Genomic DNA, 22327 nt, shown 5'->3' on the forward strand with positions numbered 1-22327 from the left:
TCTAAGGTATTTTTCCTTGTCCTTTTCAGGAAACTTGTGCCGACTCCTGTTCTAAACAATATTTTGTTAGTTTATGACAAGTAACTATGTAGATAGTGTTTGATTCTTTTTGTTTTTTAACTGATTTTGGTATGCTCATTTCAAAATAAATGTATATTAAATCAAGGCTGGGAACAGATGGAATATTTTTCTGCCTTTAGCAGCAGTGACTCTTGACATATTTTAAATTTCATTTAGTTCGTCAACTGTTAATTCCTCGCTGGTGTGTTTTATCCGACATCATTCGTTCACTAACGGTTGGGTTGACATTATTTAATATTCCCCTGTTTGAGTGCTTTTTTAAACCGCTTCTGTCCAAGGCTTGTTTTTGAACCGTCATTAAAGTGCCTTTTTATTTTAATGTGTGTGCATCTTTCGGCCGTGGCCAGAATGTGCACTTTTCCGCGATCCGAATCCGCCCGCGGCGTAACATTCGACGTGGCTTGGGGCTTATCGAGCCGTTAATCATTCGAATAAAAAGGCGAAAAAGATGAATTATGAAATAATTATTAACACCGAGCACGGTCCCGTCCAGCCGACGCGGGCGAATCATTTCCTCTGCCCTCACCGCTCGCTTGTTGTGGCCTGTCGGCGGCGATCTTGGTGACAAAAAAGTTAACAGAGTGAATAAACCCTGCAGGCCGGAGGAAAAAATGTTTCCCTACTCTGACCGGCGCGGGAGGCTGACTTTTTCCAACTTTCAAAAGCAAATTAATTATGACGATGGCAAGTACGATGCCGGACGTGCAACGAAATATGATTTTCCTAAACGAAATCATTCGCCTTAATGGTCCGGTGCGTTAGTTCAAAGCTTGGCGGGGGAGGGAAAAAATATATTTGCGTCAAAAGCAGCTGAATGCCCGACTTTTTGTTCAACTTTTTTTTCACAACAACAACCGTCGAACGAAAGTATTTGATTCAGATATGTTCTCCCAGGGCCAGGAGGGTCCGGCATTGGCGACGGACGAAACGAACGAGAGAAATTATTAGTTTTTTGTGTGTGACATGATTATCAAACCGTTAAGTTCGCTTTTTGCTGCAAGAAAAACGATAAAACCAACGCTTCGTCGCTATGGAAAGTTGATGTGAGATCACTGTTGCGTTCATTTTCATATGAATAACAACGATGGTGGAACTAGTTTCTGTTTTCCCTAGTACGTTTTTTTCTCACATCATCGTTTCGTCTCTGACTGTTCATTCATTGGTTTTGCTCGCGTTGGAAGAAGTGTTAACGAATTGCTGAGTGGATGCTTCTTTTTTTCCCCCGTATCATCCATATTTGCTCCGCTTTGCTAATTGAACGTCTAATTAAAGCTAATCATTTCTCGGCCCGATGTTGCGCCTATTTACGCTGCTCTCGTCAAGAACTGGCGAGTAATTAGGCCCGTGCGCCAGATTAATGGTGCACCGTCAGCGGGTGCGATCCCGGAAGAAAGTAAGGCCCAGGCGTTGAACCTCAAAACATGTATTGCGAGCCTTTTTTCGATTTAGATGCGAATCGCATAATTTTTTTGGCAATGTTTTTGGCATTCGTATGAAAATAAATAAGTTTCTGACTGATAAGTGTTAAATTATGGTTTGTTGCAAATTGGTGAACATTCCTTCCAATGTATAATCAATCGGTCACTATAGGTTCCTTTTTTATTTTTTATTACATTATAAATAGCATTTTTCATGTATGGATTCATTCAGTCAATCATAACCTAGACTTATACACTGTGTTTCAAAATGATAGCAACACATAGTTTTCTTGTGTTCAGGGCTTATGCGAAACATAAGATGGTTTTCAAACAATACACAGATATTAGTGAGTATTTAGTGAATAATTTTTATTACTTTTTTTTTATGAAAACGGAAAACATCCTTTTGGTATTAAGAAATTAAAAACAGTGGAATTCCACAGTTATTGCAACACCTAGGGTTTTAATCAAATAATGCGTAAATGGATAAAAACGTGAAGGTTTAGTAATCAGTGGTTCGTCCATTACGATATATTAGTTGGAAAATTCTTGATGGCATGTTATTGGTCAATTTTCCCAACGTATAAACTAACAAGGACCACCCATTATTTCGGATAGCATCTTCAGCCTATGTATGTGCTGTCTGATATTTTAATGAACCTTTCCAACTGACATTCTCCAAATAACGAATAACAAATAACATTGGGTTAGAAGATGCGTATATAATCTTGGATCTTTCAAATATTTATCATTTTTGTACGCACATAGCTTTATTTTTATTTTCTGAAAAACAGAACTGAAACATTCTATTCCATTAAGAAATATGTTTCTGTTCCTTTGTTTTTCTTACAATCATTTACATTAACATAAGGTTTAAAATTACTAGGTGATGCTGTAGTTATGGAACGCAGTGTAAAATCATATTTTATTTAACATTCGAAGAAAGAAAAACATACAGCCATTCATTAATCTTCTGAAGAATCCATCCACACCTCAAAGAGTAAAAAATAGGACAGTAATCTAGTTGAAGGCCATGTTCCGACCTAAAGTGTGCCAAAGACCGCGCAAAATTTTACTTCCCTGGACCATTTTATTATCATCTACCATCGTGCCACGGCGCAATATATTCGTAGAAACGTCGGTCTGAATAGTTTAACAACATTTTTTCTTCTGTCCACTTCGTGACCGGTGGTGCATTGGCTCGTTTGGTTGATCTCTTTTTTCCGCACTGTCCGTATTTCAGCCACTTTTGGGAAGATCCCAGGGCATACGTTCCAAACTAGCGGGAAAGATACAACCCTCTTTAGATCGTGCCACTCCGATCGGAAGCCTTTTCGTGTGCTTTCCGTCATGTTAAATTGCTTCACGGGGTGGCTCCTCCGTCGCTACCAGCTGGTGTGGCATGCTTTTTCCTATCAGGACCGACTCTCATCCGCCCCGAAAGTGCGGTCTTCTTGATGCTACTTTTTTTGTCAAGATTTTGACAGTTCCCAAACTTCAACTTTCAGTTCAACGGCAACCTGACGTAACCGTGTTATAGGTCATCATCACCATCATCATCATCATTAGTGTCATCCGCTACCGAACATCATCTGTTCGTTCTTGTACCCCCACCTAGTCCGTTTCATTCTCCTACTTCCAGAGCGAACATCTTGGGTTTGATTTGCAATTTTGCCAGTAATGGCTCATAATCATCATTAGCCCGAGCTTTTGCGGGTTCGCTGATGCGGATTTTTCTCGCTCGCGTTCCGTCACGAATTGTTGCGCTCGTGGTCGCACTGCCAAGTGGTAGGATGCCCTACTTTACCGGCAAGATGATGATGGTGGTAGTCCTCCGAAAATCCAATCAGCTCTTGTTGGGTCACGGTTGCATAACGAAATTGGTTGAAAAATTGAGGCGATAAAGAAATTTACTACACAGCAATAGTAACCGATTGGAATGTTTCATGAGACTTTTCTTTTCATGTTTTTGGGTTTTGCAGAATTTTCTTTTGGTTTATAAGTAGTCTCGAAGTACAATATTTCTGATCCCTTGATATCCTCTTCTCAGGGTGGCCACTCAACCGGGAAAACCGGGAAAACCGGGAATCAACCTTGAATTCAATTTTACCGGGAAAAAACCGGGAAAACCGGGAATTTCGCCGAAAAAACCGGGAATATTTTTCATATAATATTTTTTTGAGATTTACATATTTTATTCTCGTAGCGTAATTATATTTTCATGTAAAATTGTCACTACATTTCAATTGTTAAGGGCGACATTTGTTGTCAACTGTTTGAAGGTCCACTGTATCCGTATTGCGTTTTCGTTTCTTCCAGTGGTGCCGGCGTAGAGGCAAAGCGAGAAAGCATGATGATTTTGTCGCCACGGAAGCAATGTGTACGAAAGACAAACGCATCGAGGGTTAACATTGGTAACATGGTAACGGGGATTTCCAGTTGAAATTGTAAATGCATTGATCATCTGTTTAAACACTCGCTATGAAATAGCAATGCAACCAAATGTCTTTGTATATGCTTCAGATAGTAGCCAAAACAGTTACTTTAAATCTAGTAAATCTACTAGCTGAAAAGCTAATCGCTTCCTATGATATTGTACGAAAATATTCACAGCGTTCAAATCCGTCGTTTGAAATTTCGATTGCAAACTCCTGTCCTTCTACCAATATTTCCTGATGAGATCCTTTATCCTGTTGAGTTTATAAGGTTGCTTGTTTCGGGACGATCGCACGCGGTGCAATCTCTTGCTTCACTTGTTATGAATGTGTCACTATGGATGTACCTTTCGGATGTGATCTGATCGATTTATATGCTTGCAGATATACGGAAATAATTATGTATGTTTCATTCTATTTGTCAGCAATGGTTTGATATGGATAAAGGTTTTTGTTTTACCTTTAACTGTTAACCACTCTCTAGCTGGTGTATTGGTTGTTTTGGTATGGGATCTCATTGTATTGCGGCATTCGCTAGACGAGTGTGCTGATCAGTTTTTATTCTTGGTGAAATGTAGCTCATTTGAGTTGTTGGTGTGTTTGCATAAAATTTTGATAACGTGAATCATTTGTATCGACGTGTTTATGAACGTGTCTTTTGATAGAAATATTAGAAGATGTACAACAGGTATGCTACATCTCCCTTCTTTTGTTGAAAAATGTTATGATTAAGCAAATTCTATGAGCGAAGGAAAAACATTTTTCGTTTCTAATTTTGAGCCGAATTAAAAATTAATTTGTTATTTATGTCATTAATGAAGTTGTTCTTTAACATTTTTATAAGGATTTTCTTTTAAAATATATACGCTCAAGCAATGTGTGTTGTTGCAATGAAAGTTCAGTTTACGATGCTCTATAATCCCAAACCGTATGTGTTGTCCCTGTTTTCCTTCGGTTTTTCAATAGTTTTTGTTTTTGAAAATTTTGAAGTTATTTCCTTAAAGTATTCTTTAACACATAACTTACATGCAGTTTTGACCTACCTAAAAAACCATAGAGACATATAACAGCCAAGTTTATCTACTATAAGCAATCGAAATGTAGTGAACCTGCATAAACTAGAAAAAACCGGGAAAAGCTGGGAAAAAACCTGGAAAACCGGGAAAAAACCGGGAATTTGAAATCATAATCTGAGTGGACACCCTGTCTTCTGAGCATTTCGTTCTATTTGATTTTTATATGACCCAGACATTGTTTTATGGCATAGAAATAATCAAATTATTGAACAATATTCCCGAAGATGTAGTATATCTGAACGTTGACTAACCATAGTGTAACAAATTTATTACGTAATCTATTCATAAATATCCTTAACCTAGACAATCCAGTCGCATAAGAGTTCTAGGCTTGTGTTTTTCACTGATGCTCCATCCCTTCCGGCATCGGTATCAGCTGGAAGCGTCTCTGGTCGTCGTTGTCCGGCGACTGAATCACTCCGACGTGTTGGGTTTCCTGCGCGGCGCAAACATCATGGCTGCGCTTCATCAGCCGCACGATCGTTTCCTTCGGCTCGCACACGTAGATTTTCTTCTCGACCAGTACATACCCTCCACAGCCGCATCCACCGCCCGCTTTCGCATCCGTCGCGTACGTGTCATACACGTTGCGCTTTTGGGGAATGGAGTTCTCCAGCTCCGGCGGTTGGGGTAAATCTTCTGGTCGCGGTACTGACTCCATTTCCACGTGGACCAGCGAGGTTTGCTGCTGGGACGAGTCGGCGTTGGAAGCGACCGGCTGTAGGTCCTCCTTGGTAGCGGTATTCGATGCTCCTACGCCGGTGGTTTCCGCTGTTGCGCCAGATCCGGTGGTGGCCACATTAGACGACACTTTTCCCTTGGGTTTCTGCTGTTTCTGCTGAAGAGGCAGCGGTAAGGGAAGTGTTTGGGCGGCCGTGGGCTGCTTGTTGTGCACCTGCTGCTGCACCACTTGTCCTAAGGGCGTGGGCTCGGCAGACTGCGGTGTGGTAAGGTAGGTGACACCAGGGAGCATAGTTTGGCCGGAGCGTTTCACTATCGTCACCTCCTCGGAGCTGTCAAAGTCTTGTAGACCGTAGGCGTACGGTGCTGGTGGGAGATCCCGTTGAATGAAGACCGGATTGGTAGGGTCTGCCGAGGTGCGTCCAAGTATGAGTCCTCCTATTCCTAGACAAAGGCTTAGATACACCAGAGCTGATGTACTCGTCCTGCGTGTTGTCCACCGCGTTCGGATGAGTCGTTGAATGTGAGTTTGTTTCATCGCTCTAGCGGGATATTTAGTGCCTGTATTTCTCATCCTTATTCTCCTCCAGGGACGTTGTTCTAGCAGCACTCGCTCACGGACAATGTGGACAACGTTCCGCGGGGACCATCTTTAAATATTCGACCCTTCGTCCATACGGTTATGTAGCCACCAACTGATAGCCTGAACCTCATCCACTGTATCTAATGGCTTTTGTTGTTCGGTTCACCGAAAGCCAAAAATCCCATGAGCCGCTGCTAGTTTCTGGCGCGCGCGGTGTCTTCGTTTGGTTACCACACTGCCTGACCCTTATCTGGTGAGTGGCGTGCGTGGAAAACGTGTCTTTTTCATACGTCGTCGCTGTCGTCGTCGACGAGAGAACGCTTGCCCACCACTTTGTCCTCGTTCGACGATTACGCAATCTCACACCGAGAGTCGCTAGAGCTCGACGGTACTTGAGCGACTACCCGGCGACGTTTTGGGTTAATGTGTGACGCTTATCGTGTGGGTAGGCGTTATGAATGCAACCTAGGCTAAATTGAGCCCCGATGCAGTTTTTCTCTCAATGGTTTTGAGGCGAACCTCAGGTGCATGACTTTTCTGCGCAATGTGTGAATGTGTCGCGATATGAGATTGTGTAATGCTGCAAAACCGGTGCCCTCTGTAGCATGCGATTAGATTATTTCCTTCTGAACGAGATTGGTCTCTTTTGCCGCGAACAATCGCTGACCAAAGTTCGTTCTTTTTAACGATTTGTTTTTCTTTTTTATCTACAAAGGCTACAGCCAGTTTTTTATCGTTTGAACTGTTAAAGTTTCAAAGTTACTAAAGACTTTCACTCCATAAAAACAGACTCCATTTTATCATTCAGAAGGGCCGAAACATGTCAAATTCATTCATTCAACTAATTATTATACAGTCGTTGCCACCTATGTTTGCCTTTATCCCATCCATGATTAAAATGCCGCATCAACTTCTACCTTTAACGCATCTGAGTTTGTCTCTCACTCGTCAGTTTTTGTTTCGTGTTCGTTTGGTTTTGTCTACTGATTCCAATTTTATCCCTATTCATAAATTTGGTTATTTAGAATTAAAACAAAACTAAAGATTGTAAACAAACAAAACAAGAGACGTTTAGCAGCTATGAAAATATTTGTATATCTTCGATTTAACCCCTTTTTCGGAACATTAATCGGAAAACCGACAAAAAATTCTTGGTTATTACCATTGTTTGTCAAAAGTTATTTTAAAGCATAAATTAGTTGATGTTTACTTTTCATAAAGTGTACTTATCAATGAAAATGACAATGACTTTTATGTTTTTGTGACAAACTCAGATGTATTAGAGACAGAAGTTGATGAGCTACTTCAAAACATGGTGCCTTCGAGTAGTGGCTGTAAGTCAATTAAAAAGTCTTCCGGGAAAACAAGATCGTTTCGATAGACTTAAAGATGTTGTAAGTGTTTTTCTCAGTTTATACTAAACTAGCTCGAAGCCCCGGCGAAGCTCGGGGAGGAAAAATGTGACTAAAGTTTTTATTCTTGGTTCATTTTCTATGCTACATTCAGATTGCCTACAGACATATAAGTAGCTGTGATATCACTCGGAAATTTTCTTTCATCAATAGTCTAGGGGGCAAAGTGCATGGGTGTTGTTCCGGAGGATCGGAGTTCGAATCTAGGCTAGGAAAAACTTTTTTGTTGACGGTTGTAAAAATTTTTTTTCATGATTTTTTTTAGATATTTAAATTACTTTTTCAAATCTGATCATATTTTGTTACATAGATTTCAAATTATCATAACCATTATTAAATTAACAGCTTGGTGGTTCAATTTATTTACATAGCCATATGTACCTGTATTTTCCCTATGCTAATCAATCGTACAACTGGTGTACTGGTAGTGGTGCTCGAGCCTTGTATCAGAGGTTTGGTGTTCGAATCCCGAATGGGACTATCTTTTATAGTACGAAATAAAATTTTTCTTCAAAATCTACGTTTGCCATTCAAGTACCGATATTTCCTCACTATTCCTAACTTGTGCTATGGTTCCTCGGCAAGACTACGGCTTCGCTCTTGGTAAACCCGTGTTCGAGTCCCGTTTCCACTTAGAGTCAGATTGTAAAAAGCATGCTTCACGTGCACTGTAAAATAGTAGGGTTTATTGCCTCATCTCATCACGGGACTTTGAAACTGAGATTTATAAAAGTAAAGATTGACGATCTAATTTTGCTCACCGCTCTTCTTTACGTTGTTTGCCAATTTTATCTCAACAAATCTGAGAAGATGCATTCGTGGAACTTGATTTTGTAAGCAAATAATTTTTCATTCATGTCTGCCTCAGCAGAGTTGAGTTCAACTTCACACGCTGCTCCGACTGTTTACGTAATGCTTCAGTTTCGACTGTTTATGTTCCCCATGAACTCCATTATCATCACCTGACACCATGCTCATTTTTTTTTCTTCTTGTTTCCGACGTCAACAAGAGGTGAAGGCAACGTTCGTCTGTCTCGTACCCCTTTTCCCTCATCCGCGGGGCATTCCTTCCTCTGCACGTTGGTAATGAGTCATAAAAACTGGCCAACTCTTATCTGTCGACAAATGCCATCTTCGTTCGTGCTTCACTGCAGCTGGTCGATAATCGATGCGAAGGGATTTACTCTGTCTGTCGATGGTTTTGACTTTTGCCTAGGTTTTTCAAAAAGCGAACCACTGGGTTTCACAGAATAGTGGTTTAAATGCGTGTGTTGGTTAAGTCTCGCTCAGAATTGTCCAAATTGGTCAACAATCACGTTTGAAAGGCGGTTCTGATATCTACCTAGCCTAGGAATGTAGTGTTCCTGCCGGTTTTAGCAAGTTTATCTTACATCTCTTCGAACGTTCCAGCGTTCAGTCATTTATATATCGCTGGATGTTTTCAACGCCTCACCTCGAACCAAACGGACATGCCATACAAATGCCATTGTTCTTTCCAAAGCGTACACGGAAACCTCCGACAGTCACATAATGCTGCAAAAAATATTCACAATTATCAGCCCGATAAAAATCTCTCCAGTCCTTCCTCATGCACCGTAACTATTCCGCTTCGTTCGTGTCGTTCTTTTAATTCATTTGTCGCTGGCGCGTTCCATCTTAAACGATGCGCCATATTTAATTAAAGATAGTTACCCACAATGAAGCGGGCTACTACCGGGAAGAGGAACTCAACAGAGGAGGCGATGGTTCGCTAAATTGTCGTGATGAGTAAACTTCTCTTCGTCAACGTCGTTGAACCGGCACCGACCGAGTAGTTCTCTGTGGTAGCTTCTATCTGGTTGATGGTTGCAACGCTTGATACACTTGCCCCTTGCGAACGGGTAATCGCGAAAGTGCATCGTCGTGTGTTGCGGAAGGATGCCTCACGGCGATGGCAGCGAAGCCCGTTATCGGACGAAAAACAAAATGGATCGTTAGCAAGTGATGTGATAAGACAAACTTACCATCGTCCACCTAACAAAGGAGAGGTTGGGCATGTAGTGGAGATCGACCCGACGTTCAAGAGGATTCAGCACTGGCCGGAAGGTGTCATGCACCGAAGGTACTTATCAGCACTTTCTCGGTCAGCTACTGAACCATCGCGACTATCTGTTACCGGACCCTTGCCGTCCGTCATCCTTTACCCTCGGCTCAATAATTGCTCGATGAAGTTGATGAAGATGAAAGACTCTTGGCGGATCGGTCTCCTCGGGCCACTCGTTAAATGGGTTTGACATAGGCTTGGAGTACACTTGAGAGAGTTCAAGAACACACCATCACCGTTTCGCGGGTTGATAGTGTTACCATTTCCCGTGCAGATAGCGATGACTGGCGGTTGGCATCTAGTGGTCCAATGTCCCTTGGCAAAATGAATCATTTCAACTCGTCATAACCCAAGCGAATAAATTGAGCTCTTCGCGATGCCTGAGCACGCCCAAACGTTTCCGTTCTTGCAACAGACATTTCTGCATGGCTTAGATACTGCGAGGTTTTAGCTTCGTCGTTCCTTCATGTTCTAAATTAAATAGTATGTAGTACGAAACCTTAGCTCCAGGTTATACGGGCTCCAGTTCCACGAGGTGTCGGATACTCGTACGTCCACATCTCCCATTTGTATCTCGAAACCATTCGTGTCGTTCTGTTGTGGGGGAGAAGGTATCAGAATCACCATCCACTCGTGGTCGTTCGTAATGTGATCTGCCTGTTTACTGTTTATGTTTTCATGCTCCGCCAATGCCCTGGGAGAACCATTCCATGCTCTTTGATCTCAGCCCCGATCTTCGCACCAGACCGGCCGGTAGAACAACAAACGTCGTTTGCCAATGCTATTGAGGATCTTTATTTCGTATCGATCAGAAACACGATCCAGTATCGTTTCGTTTGGATTTCCGGATCGTAAACACGGCCCCGGCGAGACGATTGCAAACGGAAAGCGAATGGCATCGTAAACAATACCGCGTGCTGCGCTCGGGTAAACAATAATATTTTGCCCGTGTAGCCATTCGCACGTTCATTCGATGCTCCGTGTCGTTGCGTTTTATACTCTCGGCATTGTCAACTCGGCTAGCCTTGTGTTTATTACATAGTTCTTACACATTAAATGAGTTATCTCATCCACTGTGTTCAATATTATTGTTTAGCAATATTTACTTTCATTTTATCAATGTTCAACAACGATGAGCTATTATTTTCTTCAACTCTCCAATGAAGCTTTTTTACATAGTTTAAACATTTATGCAAGCTTGATTAGAAAAATCAATTTAAACGTTTGCGTATTTCGCTTATCGTAAACTTTATTACTGTTTCTCAGCATCAAACTAGAATTTTTAAACGCAATTTATCATGACATCGTTAAATGTTTCATTATCATAACTTCTATTGGACTTACCAGCTCTACATAGTTAATTTATACGTTGTTATCCAATTTATGTTTTATTTAATATCCACAAAAACCAATTTGCATTAACAATTTTTCTATAGTTGAATTGCATTTTTCTGATAGCTTAACAATTCAATACAATTCTAATTGAATTTGATTTTATTTTTATGTGTTTGAATATATTTCAAGCAAAATAAAGGTAGTATGCTCTTATTTAGCTTCCAAAGCTTGCGTGTCTTTCATTCCAGTAAAACTTAACTACAAGTACATCTATCTTTCCAAAATAGTAGTGACGATAATTTTTTTGAAAAATGGAAACATTTTAAAACAACAATAATCTATAAATTTAAAATATACAACAAATCTTTTGTAAAACCACAATCCGAAAAAAAAGGAATTTATTTATCTAAATTGGATTTTGTAAGTGCTCGATGATGATGTATGTTTCGTAAAGCAGTTTCCTTCGTTGTGTGTTGTTAGCCAAATTAACAACCCTTACGGGAAAGATTAGACGTATTTATAGACTTGTCTTTTCAATTACTGGAATTTATAGCGCCGATTGCGCCTTTAAATCTAGTTTTTTTTTCAACGATCATGTCATTGCGTTTAGATCGACAGTTGCAAACCTAGCAAAGGCTCTCATCAAACCACGTACAATACTGCCAGCAGTTCACAGCCTGGCCACGGACCGCCGTTTGTCAATCAGCAGGTGACGGCCGGAGCAACACGTTCGACCTTTGGCTTTCGGTTTACGCTTTAACGGTGGACGGCGCGGAATGTGGACGGGCGGGCGAAATCGAACGCGAATGGTGAAGGTGAGATGGGCAGCAACCGTGACAGAGAAAGAGGACCGAGGGCGGGGGGTACTGGAGAGGTCACACACTGTTTGGAATTTGAAATTGAAACTCGACAATTGCTTCCTTTTTTCGCCACCGTGAGTCGTTTTAATTCATCGCACGACGGCGACGACAATTACGCGGATCGCGCCGCGGATTTGTGATTGCATTCATTGGCACATGAAGTTGCAAAAAGGAAAAAGATGGAGGTAACGAAGTGTACGTGTGATACCGCTGCACCGGGAAGTTGTGCTGTGTCCGTTCGCGCGTGTGTAATGGAGCGATTGCGTTCCGTTCCAGCCAAGGTGCATGTGATACGTCACGCCGTAATGCGTCGTGGCACGCACGATGCTGCCACTGTTCCCTGGTGAGGTGGTAAATTTGGGATGAACGGAGTGTCTTGTTTTTTCTTCTTGCACAATGTTCTCCCCTAAGGGAGAGAGAGACCTACATTTTTTTCCCTCAAGTTCATCGGGTGTTCCGCAATAATTAGCTATGAATGGAAAACAAACAACAGCAGCAGCAAGCTAAGCGGAAAAGTTATGGCACGCATATCCATCCACCTTCACATGGAGCGGTACGTGCTTCATGCTGATGCCCGTTTTGTACTCGCTATGTACGATGCGGTTTCGAGCGTTGGCATGCGAGGTGACTCAGTTGAGGCGGTCTTGAACAGAAATGGAGGAAAAGAAACTGGTTCCACTTGTCAGGTGAACGATCTTAATAGTGACTAGTTGAAACATTCCTCATGTAGATTATTTACCTTCAATGTAACGTATCAAATGCTTATTTTCATTAGTTATTTTTGTTTGTGTCTCACATGTTTTTAATTAATTCAAAAAAGTTGTACCAAGACATTTTTATGAAATTGTTGTTTCAGAGAAATGCGATGAAAATACTGATTACGTAACAAGCAGAAACCTTTCTTAATGTGTTTATTTGTTTACGCTTTCATGCTTTATGTTAAGTCTATTCCCGTTACACAACGGCGTTCTATTACCGGCACGGTATTTTTAACATAAAGTCCAATGGAAGTTTTTTAGAAAGTGGTTTGCTGGCAGCCAATTAGAAGAAAATCATCCAGTTGGAAGAGTTTAATGAGCGGTTTCATCCCACAAGTGTCGGTTTAAAGCCGTATTAACATACCTCTCGATATCAAATACAGAGAGAGGTGTTTACTCAAATATTAGATTTTACTTTAACCGGTAGTATAATTAGTATAATTTTTACGTATAATTTTTACGATTACAATTTTTACGATTTACTTTTCTTACTAATATGTTAATGCTTCTTCTTCTTTCAGGAGTCACTATGCGTGAGAAAAAAGGAGGTGCTCTGCAGAAGATCAAAAAGCGGTTATCGCACAGCTTCGGCCGATTATGTAAGTAATCTCAAGAAATGTTGTAGTTGAATCTCTGTGCATTATCCTCGATATAAATATTCAAAAAGTCGTTCGTATTTATTCCGAAAAGATGCACAATTCTAAGAATTTTCTGTGCGTAGACAAGAATATCCAACATGCATAAAATTTCGGGTATTTTTGTAAGCAATGTTTTCTGTTTTCCCAACGCGGATGGAGGATTTGATTTCCGTTGGTCTGGTGTTTTTCAAATCGCTCCCAAATCTAGGTCATCATAGTTGTGATTGACATGAGGGAAGAAATGAAATGAGCTTCTCTCAAAACGACGTGGTGTGAACCATTGAACAAGGGAAAAAAAACATCGAATCGATTTTCATCCATGCAGCATCGACCGATGTGTGTTTATCTTCAGCTGGGTTTGCTGTTAGTATTCTTTCCTGTTTGTGTGTGCTTGTGTGCGAGATATTCAGTATGTGTGTGTAAATTTTCCGATCGAATATGGACACGGACTGAACCAATTTACATTCCACCCTAAAGAGTCAGATGCCACAAAATGTTTGGGGTATTTTATGCCATCCTTAAAAAGTACACTCTACTTACTTCTGTCTCGATCTTCATCGAGTACCCTTTTTTTTGCCGAAATCAAAGGGTGAAAATTGGCCGTCCAAAATCAAACCAAACTTTCCAAACCACATACCACGTAAGCAAAAGTCGACCCGGACAGCTGCTAAGCTGAATCTGAAAGTGAGATGGAAATAAAGAAGCGGCTGTGGTGGAATTGAATCAATAAAACTGTTTATTTATAAAATTGTTTCGTACCACCTTTTACCACCCTTTTTTATCTCCACCTCCTCTCATGTTGCTCGTGTAGAACTCGCCAACGAACGGGCCGAGAGACTTTTAAACTAACGAACGCACGAGAAAGGATAGGATCGCTTCGGTTAGTGGCGTAAAATTGGCCGCAATATTGACCGATAGTGTGTTGGTGTTAAAAGTGGCCAGTTCCGGTTTCACCCCTTGCTGGCGATGTTTGATAGTGAGGAATGGTCTTTAGTGGTAATACCATGAAGTGGAGATCGCTTTTTTTCTGATTCCCTTGAGGAAAGTACTTGTACGGAAATTTGTCTAACATTTACATGGGTTGTGCAAATTATGTGAGCGTATACGGAAAAAGTAGGGTAATACATGCGAGCAAGAAAGTAAAAATCAATACTTTTGGAATGTTTAATGCTGTAAATTAGCAAAGTAAATGTTTTGGTGAGTGTAGTTTGTAACCGTCGTTATTATATTTATTGGAGTTTGAGTAAACTTATGTGCAGCATTATAAAATGAATTTTTATTTAACCTCTCTCGAAACTGTATTATTTTTACTTGACTTGATCATCATACAATCGTTTCAAAACTTTTTAGTCGTGTTTCAGTATTGTGATTTTGCAAACGCTGGTCTAACAAATTTTCGTAAATTACAATGTACGGTATGTATTCAATTACACGGTGCAATGATTTTCCAACCCTTGTTAATTGTCCGCGTGAGCCACTTGCTACATTTTTGGTAGCACGAGATGGGTAAAATTTGCATGTTGCAAACATAATCATTCGTATCCTCCTTTTTCCCTCTGGTTTTATGCTACATGCTTAATTTTTAGCTCCGTTTTTTTTTGTGGAAACCCCCTATACTGTATAACCATTTTTAATGTAATGAACTATACTTTACAAGAAAATATGCACAAACTAAAGAACTGTTGAGAAACCTTTTTCTGTGTTCATGTTTAACGTTCCGTTGAATCTGTTCATCATCACCAAAAAATAAAGTATCAAAACCATGTACAATTTTTTGGTGGAACAGATGTCGACGTGACGACAGGCAACATTTGATTGGTGAGGGAAAAAAGCGATTACGCTGAAATGGATTTAAAAACAGCCCAAATCGACTGACCCGCTCGGTTCGGTTAATGGAAATGATCCCCGCGGTTCCCGTTTGATTTTCTCTCGGGTAGTGCGAGAAAATGGATTGCACGTTAGTACGCAAATTGTTAACTACAAGTTGATTCCCTCGTCTGACGTGAAAACATGTGTTGTTTCATTTTTATTAGCTCGTTTGTGCAATTTATTGTTGTAAATCGTTTTATTCCTCTCTCTCTGTAACTCGTTGAGTTTTTCATCATGCTGTTCTTGGTATTTTTTTATATAAATTATTTTTATGTATACATATTTTGAAATTTACAAAACGATTTATTCCTTTTCTTTTCTTTTCTTTTTTGATATGGTTTCCATTATAGCGCACATTTCAATTGTATTTAATACCCTTACCATTTATCACCTAAACTATTTATGCTGCCGGCTTATGACCCCTTTATTAATCAAGAAATGTATGGTAATCCGTATTATGTGCGCAGCTTATAGCGCAGTACTCATACACACCTTTGTTTGCTTTCCATTGGCTTCTGCTCTAAGAACTTTCCCGTCGCTGCCTTGCCTTGCACCGAACCCGTTCGCTGCTGATGAATGGTGTGCGTTATTATCTGCTCGTAGCATCCTCTTGTGTTTGTAAATTACTTTTTAATTAGTTTCACTTTGTTTGCCGAACTGGTAATTTCATTTCCCCGCTAAACGTATGCCACCGCACGCAAAATTGTGCGGAAATCAGCACAAATCAGAGCCCAGCAATAGCGTCGGGCGAGCAGACGGGAAAGAGTCTCGGTCGCAGTCGGATGATCCCGGTGGTCTACCTTTCGCTTTGCTGCGCATCGGTTTCCGAATGAGCTCACCGGCAAAAAGTGGAAATTGCAATTTTGCCGTCAAATTTTCCCTTCACGCCGACTCCAAATGCTATCCCCCCCAAACGACCGTTCGATGCGCAGGCTAACGTTCGTGCCGAATGATAAGTTGGAACTGACGGAAGGGTTTTTTTTCGGATTTTACCAGCACGTCACAGCCAGCAGTATGATGAGGGAAGCTTTTCGTTTCCATCGTAAAATTTCACTACCCATTTCCCGCAGCGCGTTGCAAGCTGCGTGTGGATAGCCAAAGTTCGCTTTTATGAATCCGGTTTTGTAAAATATATTTCGATATCATTTTATGAAGCCAGGGAGCCGAAAAAAATAACACGAACCTAGTTCCAAATCCTTCGCCGGTTTCATAGTAATTGACGCGAAAATGCACTTGACCACGGCCAGCTTCCGGTTTGTGCACGGCTAGACTGGCTTGCCACTAGCATTTAGAGATAACATATGCACATGGCAGTGTGGTGTATGAGAAGAGATAATAACACACGCGGTAGGGATAATGTTCTTTCAACCGAAAACGACGGAAATGAATGGTTGAACGGACGAGCAAACTGTCGGTTGCAATGACAAGCTGGAAGTAAAGAGTAAGCTTCTGTCCATAGACTATCAGATTCGACGGGATCTCATTTGCCATTCTTCGACAAAATTTTCCCACTAATGTTATGATTCGATTGTGCGAAGCTATTGGTAAAACAATGGCTTAAATCGGACGAAAAATTAATCTTTAAGTTCATAACTTGGTTACACAATTATAATTTAATGTGTTTGTTAACAAGATAGAATTCGACAGTAGTCAATTATTTGAAAGAAACTTCATTTAATGTGAAAGTTTTTGCCTGGCGTCTGAAAGTTTGAGAGTGTCGTTGGCATAAGATCTTTATTTGCATGTGATGTTTAGTTCCTTCACACTCGAATACTTTACTCGTGAATCTTGCTTGATCGTTTTAACGGTATTTTTAAATAGTTTTTGAACACGTAAATGACTGTTTTGTAGTATATTTGTTTATTTGTTTATTTGTATAACGGACAGTCAAGGTCTCAATTAATATCCAAAACTAGTGTAAATGGAAGTAAAAAATTATAAAACTTATATAACTTATTAAGCTTATGTAAAATAGGGGTCCATTGTAAGCCGCAACTTAAAATTGTTGGCTATTTTTTATGTTTTTAGTTTGTTGATGAACCTCTCTATCATTCCGCTAGCTCGGTGTGAAGCAAAAACGACCAAAATGACCGCTACAAAACATTCAAACATGCTCAATTTGGTTCTCGAAACTGGAACAGAACAGAAAAATCTGATTTGGATTTGGATGTAGCTTAAGATTTTAATAAAATTCTTGTTTTGTTTTGAAAAAATGATCAGCTGATATTAATTCAGACGACATTAAAAATGAAAATTTTATATAGGTCAAAATGTGACCTATTTTAATTTTGATATAAAGTTATATAATATTCCTCGTACTAGGTTGTATGAAAAGGTTAGGTAAACTTTGTTTTTTTTTTTAAGATTAGATGTTTAGATTTTATCTATTTTTCTGTGCATTATTATCAGTTTATGTTTTCTTCCTTTACAATTTCTCGATCGATTTAGAGGCGAGGTGAAATATTAGCTTTGAATCTGATGTAAGATTAATATTTCTTCTCTTGGTTTTACAGTATAAATTTATTTATTTGGCCTCAAAAACAAGTTATTGAATGCTCTATTATATCATTGAGAATCATTTAATGCGATAGTTCATTTCTCGTTAATATTTTCTTGTGGAAATTTGAAAGTTTGGTTGATAAAACATTATTATTGACAATTTTTCTTTCGTGCATGAACTTTGTAATGCTCTTCCAGTTTCTATGAAAATGCAAAAGGTAATTTTTTTACTTTCGATGCTTTATGTTTATCTTTCCTGTTACTCTTATCGTCGATGCATACATATTTATTTCATTACAAAAAAACCCTTTTCATGGTTTTTGCACTACGGTGTGTGAAAAACTGCACTGTTCTGCTTTTTTCGCAAGAGAAAATGTTTATTCCGAACAAGTTGAAGCACAAGTACCACGATTCGGAAGCGGACAGTTTTCTCTCGACACGTGGCCCGTGCAGATGCAACGTGCGCGCACTTGCGAACCAATTCGGGTGAATGGGCGGGAGGGAGTGTTGTTAAAGCTACTGCTGCAGCAATGGTGGCGATGAGGCTCGTTTGCATGCAAGCAGCGCTGTGGTCATCCTAGCGACACAAGTGTTCAAACATGTGCAAAAGGGTGGAAAAACGACAAGGTAATAAATGCACGAGAGTCGGATTTTTTGTTTTGCTCCTCTACTTTTTTCATTTCGCGAAAGATTCGAGAAGTAAGAGTGGTGCATCGGAATGTGTATTCGCTACATTTCAGGAGTTAAAAAAATATATTGAATGTATGGGAGTGGTGTTTGGGTTGGGGTGTGGATGGACCGTGGGTGGTACAATATTCCTCCCGATTCCACGCTCGCCAAATGTTCCACCATGCCCCGGTCCGATCGCCACCAAACGAACGGCACGATGAAGCGATTGGCAGTAAATGAGAGCAGAGACAAAATTTGTGTAAATTATTTTCCACCACCACATCTGCCTGGTCGGGAACTTGCATGTGCATCAGCGGTCCTCCGCTTTGCCAGCCTTCTCGCCGCCTCGTCGCCCTCCCTTTTGCTTGGTTCGGAGATTTTTCTCGTGAACGATAGGAACATGTGTATACGAACACGGCGACAAATGGACCCGATGCAATATATTCATCGTAGAAATGCTGGAAGCGGAACATAATAAATTGTGCACGATGTTGCCGTTTGTACGTTCGCGTGTACCTAGAGGAAGGTGAAAATTTTCCCTGCGATAGACCGAAAGACAGACGCAACCGTGGGTGTGTGTGTGTGTGTATGTATATTACATGGGGTGGTAGCGATGGTAAAGGGCTGGATATTCTCGTAAAGCGCAACGAATGGAAACACCTGCACACAAAGTGCACAACACACTCCGGAGTTGGGTGGACGCGTTCGGTTGAGTGCAGTTGCAGCTGCAGTGCATAAAATGCGACACCAACATGACACCCCACCGTATCCACCCCATGTGATGTGCTCTGCCGTGTCGGACAGTATGCAAACTCCCTTTCTGCTGGAACATTTTCGGGTCGGTCGGGTGCATCGGGAAAATTATTCCCCAGGGGGAAGGAGCGGTTGCATACGAGCAAAGACTAAGGAAATGAAGTTTCTTTGATGTTGTCCCGCTAGCCGGTCTTAGCACGTGTTTATGGTTGTATATTTATGTGTGCTCGAGTGTTGGCGAAGAGACGGGAGCAAAGTGTAGACGCCCTCGGCTCAGCGCGGTGTTGAATTTAGGTTCCCTGAGCCGGACTATTTGCTGTGCATTTTATGCTTCCGTGCAACGGTGGGAAGCATGGTGAGGCTCAGTTTGGTGAACTTCATACGAACCGGGGCCGTTTGTTTTGCCAGTAGATTGATTATAGGTCTTAGCGTTCCGCGGTGGTTGGGTTGTCGTGCACGGGGAAAGATTTTCCTGGCGATCCAGTTTAGTTATTGATTGTATTAGAGAGTTGAAAGGAGAGAGGGTTGATTGAATACTCCATTAATATTGGCTTAGGTTTCATGATCCTAATGAACGGTTGACTAGTTTAAAAATGACTTTCAAATTATCTTTACTAAAATGTTTGAACATTTCTTTTAGAACATATTTTTGCATTGTTTTACAATTAGTGTAGGTAAAAGCGACGAGAAAAAAATATTTACAACGTTATGCTCTACTTCTGGTGCCTACATTTGTGTTATGCATATGTTTTCCTTTCACTTTTTTTTATTTTAATTTCAATCATGGTGAGCAAAGTTCTTTCACTGTTTAATTTTGAATTGATTACATTTCTCTAGAAGGCTTTTCTTACTGAACAAAAAAACTTAACATGATATTCTATGATTAGATATTCATGACAAAAAAATATACACTTCTGTTATCATGTTTGCATCGTTGCCTCCTTCAAAATCACCGTTAGTTTACTAATAAAAAATGTAAATTTTGCCAAAACACTGCATCATTTGTGCATGTTATTTAAAGGAAGTCACACACTAGAAGCACTGTGTTGGAAACGTGCCCTATTTTAGAGTGAGAACGTGATCCTGCATGAAAGTAGTCTTCGTAAGTAGATATTCTCCAGCTCGAAACGCAGCAAAGATATGGCGGAAACTGAAGGCCGGAGGGGGTGACGTTGAACAAGATTTTTGGTAAACCGACGCCGCACGCACGGTGGATTCGTTGTTCAGGTACGCCATGTGAACAGCGTGTTTGCTCGTTAGAGGTACGGCAGAAATCACTCTTCAAAATCGTGTACAACATTTTCTACCAGTTTTGAGTCGCTGGTGTTTGTTTTTGTGCAGCGTAAGAAAACATGTTGAGCGTTCCTTTTTCCTGCGTTAGAGCGAGGATGTTTTTCACCGTTGTTTTATTAGATCACAATGCTGCCAGCGAAGGCTCAACGGCGCGTTGTGAGGAGCGCAACCCAACCGGTGTACAGTTTCACATTATTTTTTTCTTCTCGAGCCTGCGGTGGCAAACATGTGTTGACTTTCTTTGCGCAGGGCTAGTAAACATTTCACTTAACCGCTTCGCAAAGCTTGCCCGAGCTTCCTGCTCAAAGCCACACGTATACTTCATGATGATGTTTTGCGCCCGGTTGTTCTCGGATAAGATTTACGCCATGTGCTTGCATGTGGTGGTTGCGGTCTGGGAAGGATCGCCGAGAACTGATTCGAATACCGAGTCACCCGCTATTCAAACAGATCTGCTCCTTCCAACATCCTACCACCGTTTGGTGGAAGCGTTGCGTTCGATCGAGACCTTGTTCAGGACATGTTTATCATTCTGCTCAGTTTGAAGCGCGTGATTTTGGTGGAAATTGTGGTTGTTTGTTATGTTCTACCGCAAAGAAGACCCAGAGGACATGAAACGTCTACTGACGGTCCAAGGGGATGCGATTATTTGACAAGTTTTGGTGATGGAACTTCGGTTAGGAATGTTGAACTAATTTGGACCAGCTCTTGATGTCGTTTATTCTTCAAAATAATTCGAGGAAATGATGCTTTCTTCAAACAACATACGGTTAAAACAATATCAGTTCAATATCCCTGATATCCTTACTTAGTCTTAATGCTTATCGACACTACTCCAGCATCAACCTGTGCCCACGTTTTTCCGACATTAAATTCTATTACCAGTTTGAACAGAATCCCACAAGCGACAGCAGATAGCAGAAAGGAGGAATTGGGTGGAATAAAATATTCAAAGCCACGCACGCCAACTCTCAACCATCTTCCATTTTGCGTATGCCAAACTGTCTGTCGAACCCCGGTCACGGCGTTCGCTTCAAGCATCTACATCCATATGCATACAAATACTCTACCACCATGGTCGCCGCCATGCCTTTGATGTGTGTCTTCAAATTATGCTACATCATAAAATATTGATTGCGCAACAGCGAGACAACGGAGCGCGTTTTCCTCTTCCTTGCATCGCTCGACGAGCGGAACATTCCTTAGCTGGATGGAAACCAAACTGTTTGAGTGGATCCTCCGATGGTTTATGCTTTAAAGGGCACAATCTCTCACCCTCCCCCTCTCTCTTTGTTTCCCTATGGAATTGGTTCGCTTTAAGTGTAGCAACATCGCGGTATTGGATCGTGGTGGATGTAAAACCGCGGCGTAGGCAAATTGCACAATATGACCCACGAACCGATGCGCCTGCAATTATGCATTTTCAATGAAGCACTTAATTGGAGAAATGATAAACTGCTTTACCACTTGCGGTTGATTCGATAAATTATGTCGCAATTGTTGTAGCGTTTGTAGCTTTCCATGTACAATATGTTGTAGCTTTGTTTCTTGAAATTACTTTAAATCGTGTATTCAAATAGTTTATTTAAAAGAGCTTAGCAATAAAACCATCAGGTTATTGTGAAATAAAAACAATTAAAATGTTCCGGCAGAATATTTGAATTGAAAATAAAAATAAGTTAAAATAATTCTTTCGGAATTAAAAACATTATTGATATGATCATTTAACACCAATTATATTTTTTATATTAGATATATCAGTAGTAGGTGCACTACTTTTTTTATACATTTCAATATATAAACGAGAAATATTCGTGTAGTAGCTCACAAAATAAATCGTATGTCCTATCCGGATTAATATTTTGACATGAAACTTGCCAGAGA

The 22327-nt window shown here is 40.5% G+C and overlaps 1 protein-coding gene across 1 annotated transcript in view; it reads left to right on the forward strand.

The window, feature by feature from the left end:
* Nucleotides 1-22327, forward strand: part of LOC131262628 (cyclin-dependent kinase 14) — a 124163-nt gene that overhangs the window by 26432 nt on the left and 75404 nt on the right. Inside the window, exon 2 of the mRNA XM_058264675.1 lies at nt 13244-13321. Coding sequence (XP_058120658.1) covers nt 13244-13321 — 78 coding nt within the window. The remainder of the gene's footprint in view (nt 1-13243; nt 13322-22327) is intronic.

This window comes from Anopheles coustani, chromosome 2 (genome assembly GCF_943734705.1).
Source record: "Anopheles coustani chromosome 2, idAnoCousDA_361_x.2, whole genome shotgun sequence".
Taxonomy (NCBI): domain Eukaryota; kingdom Metazoa; phylum Arthropoda; class Insecta; order Diptera; family Culicidae; genus Anopheles; species Anopheles coustani.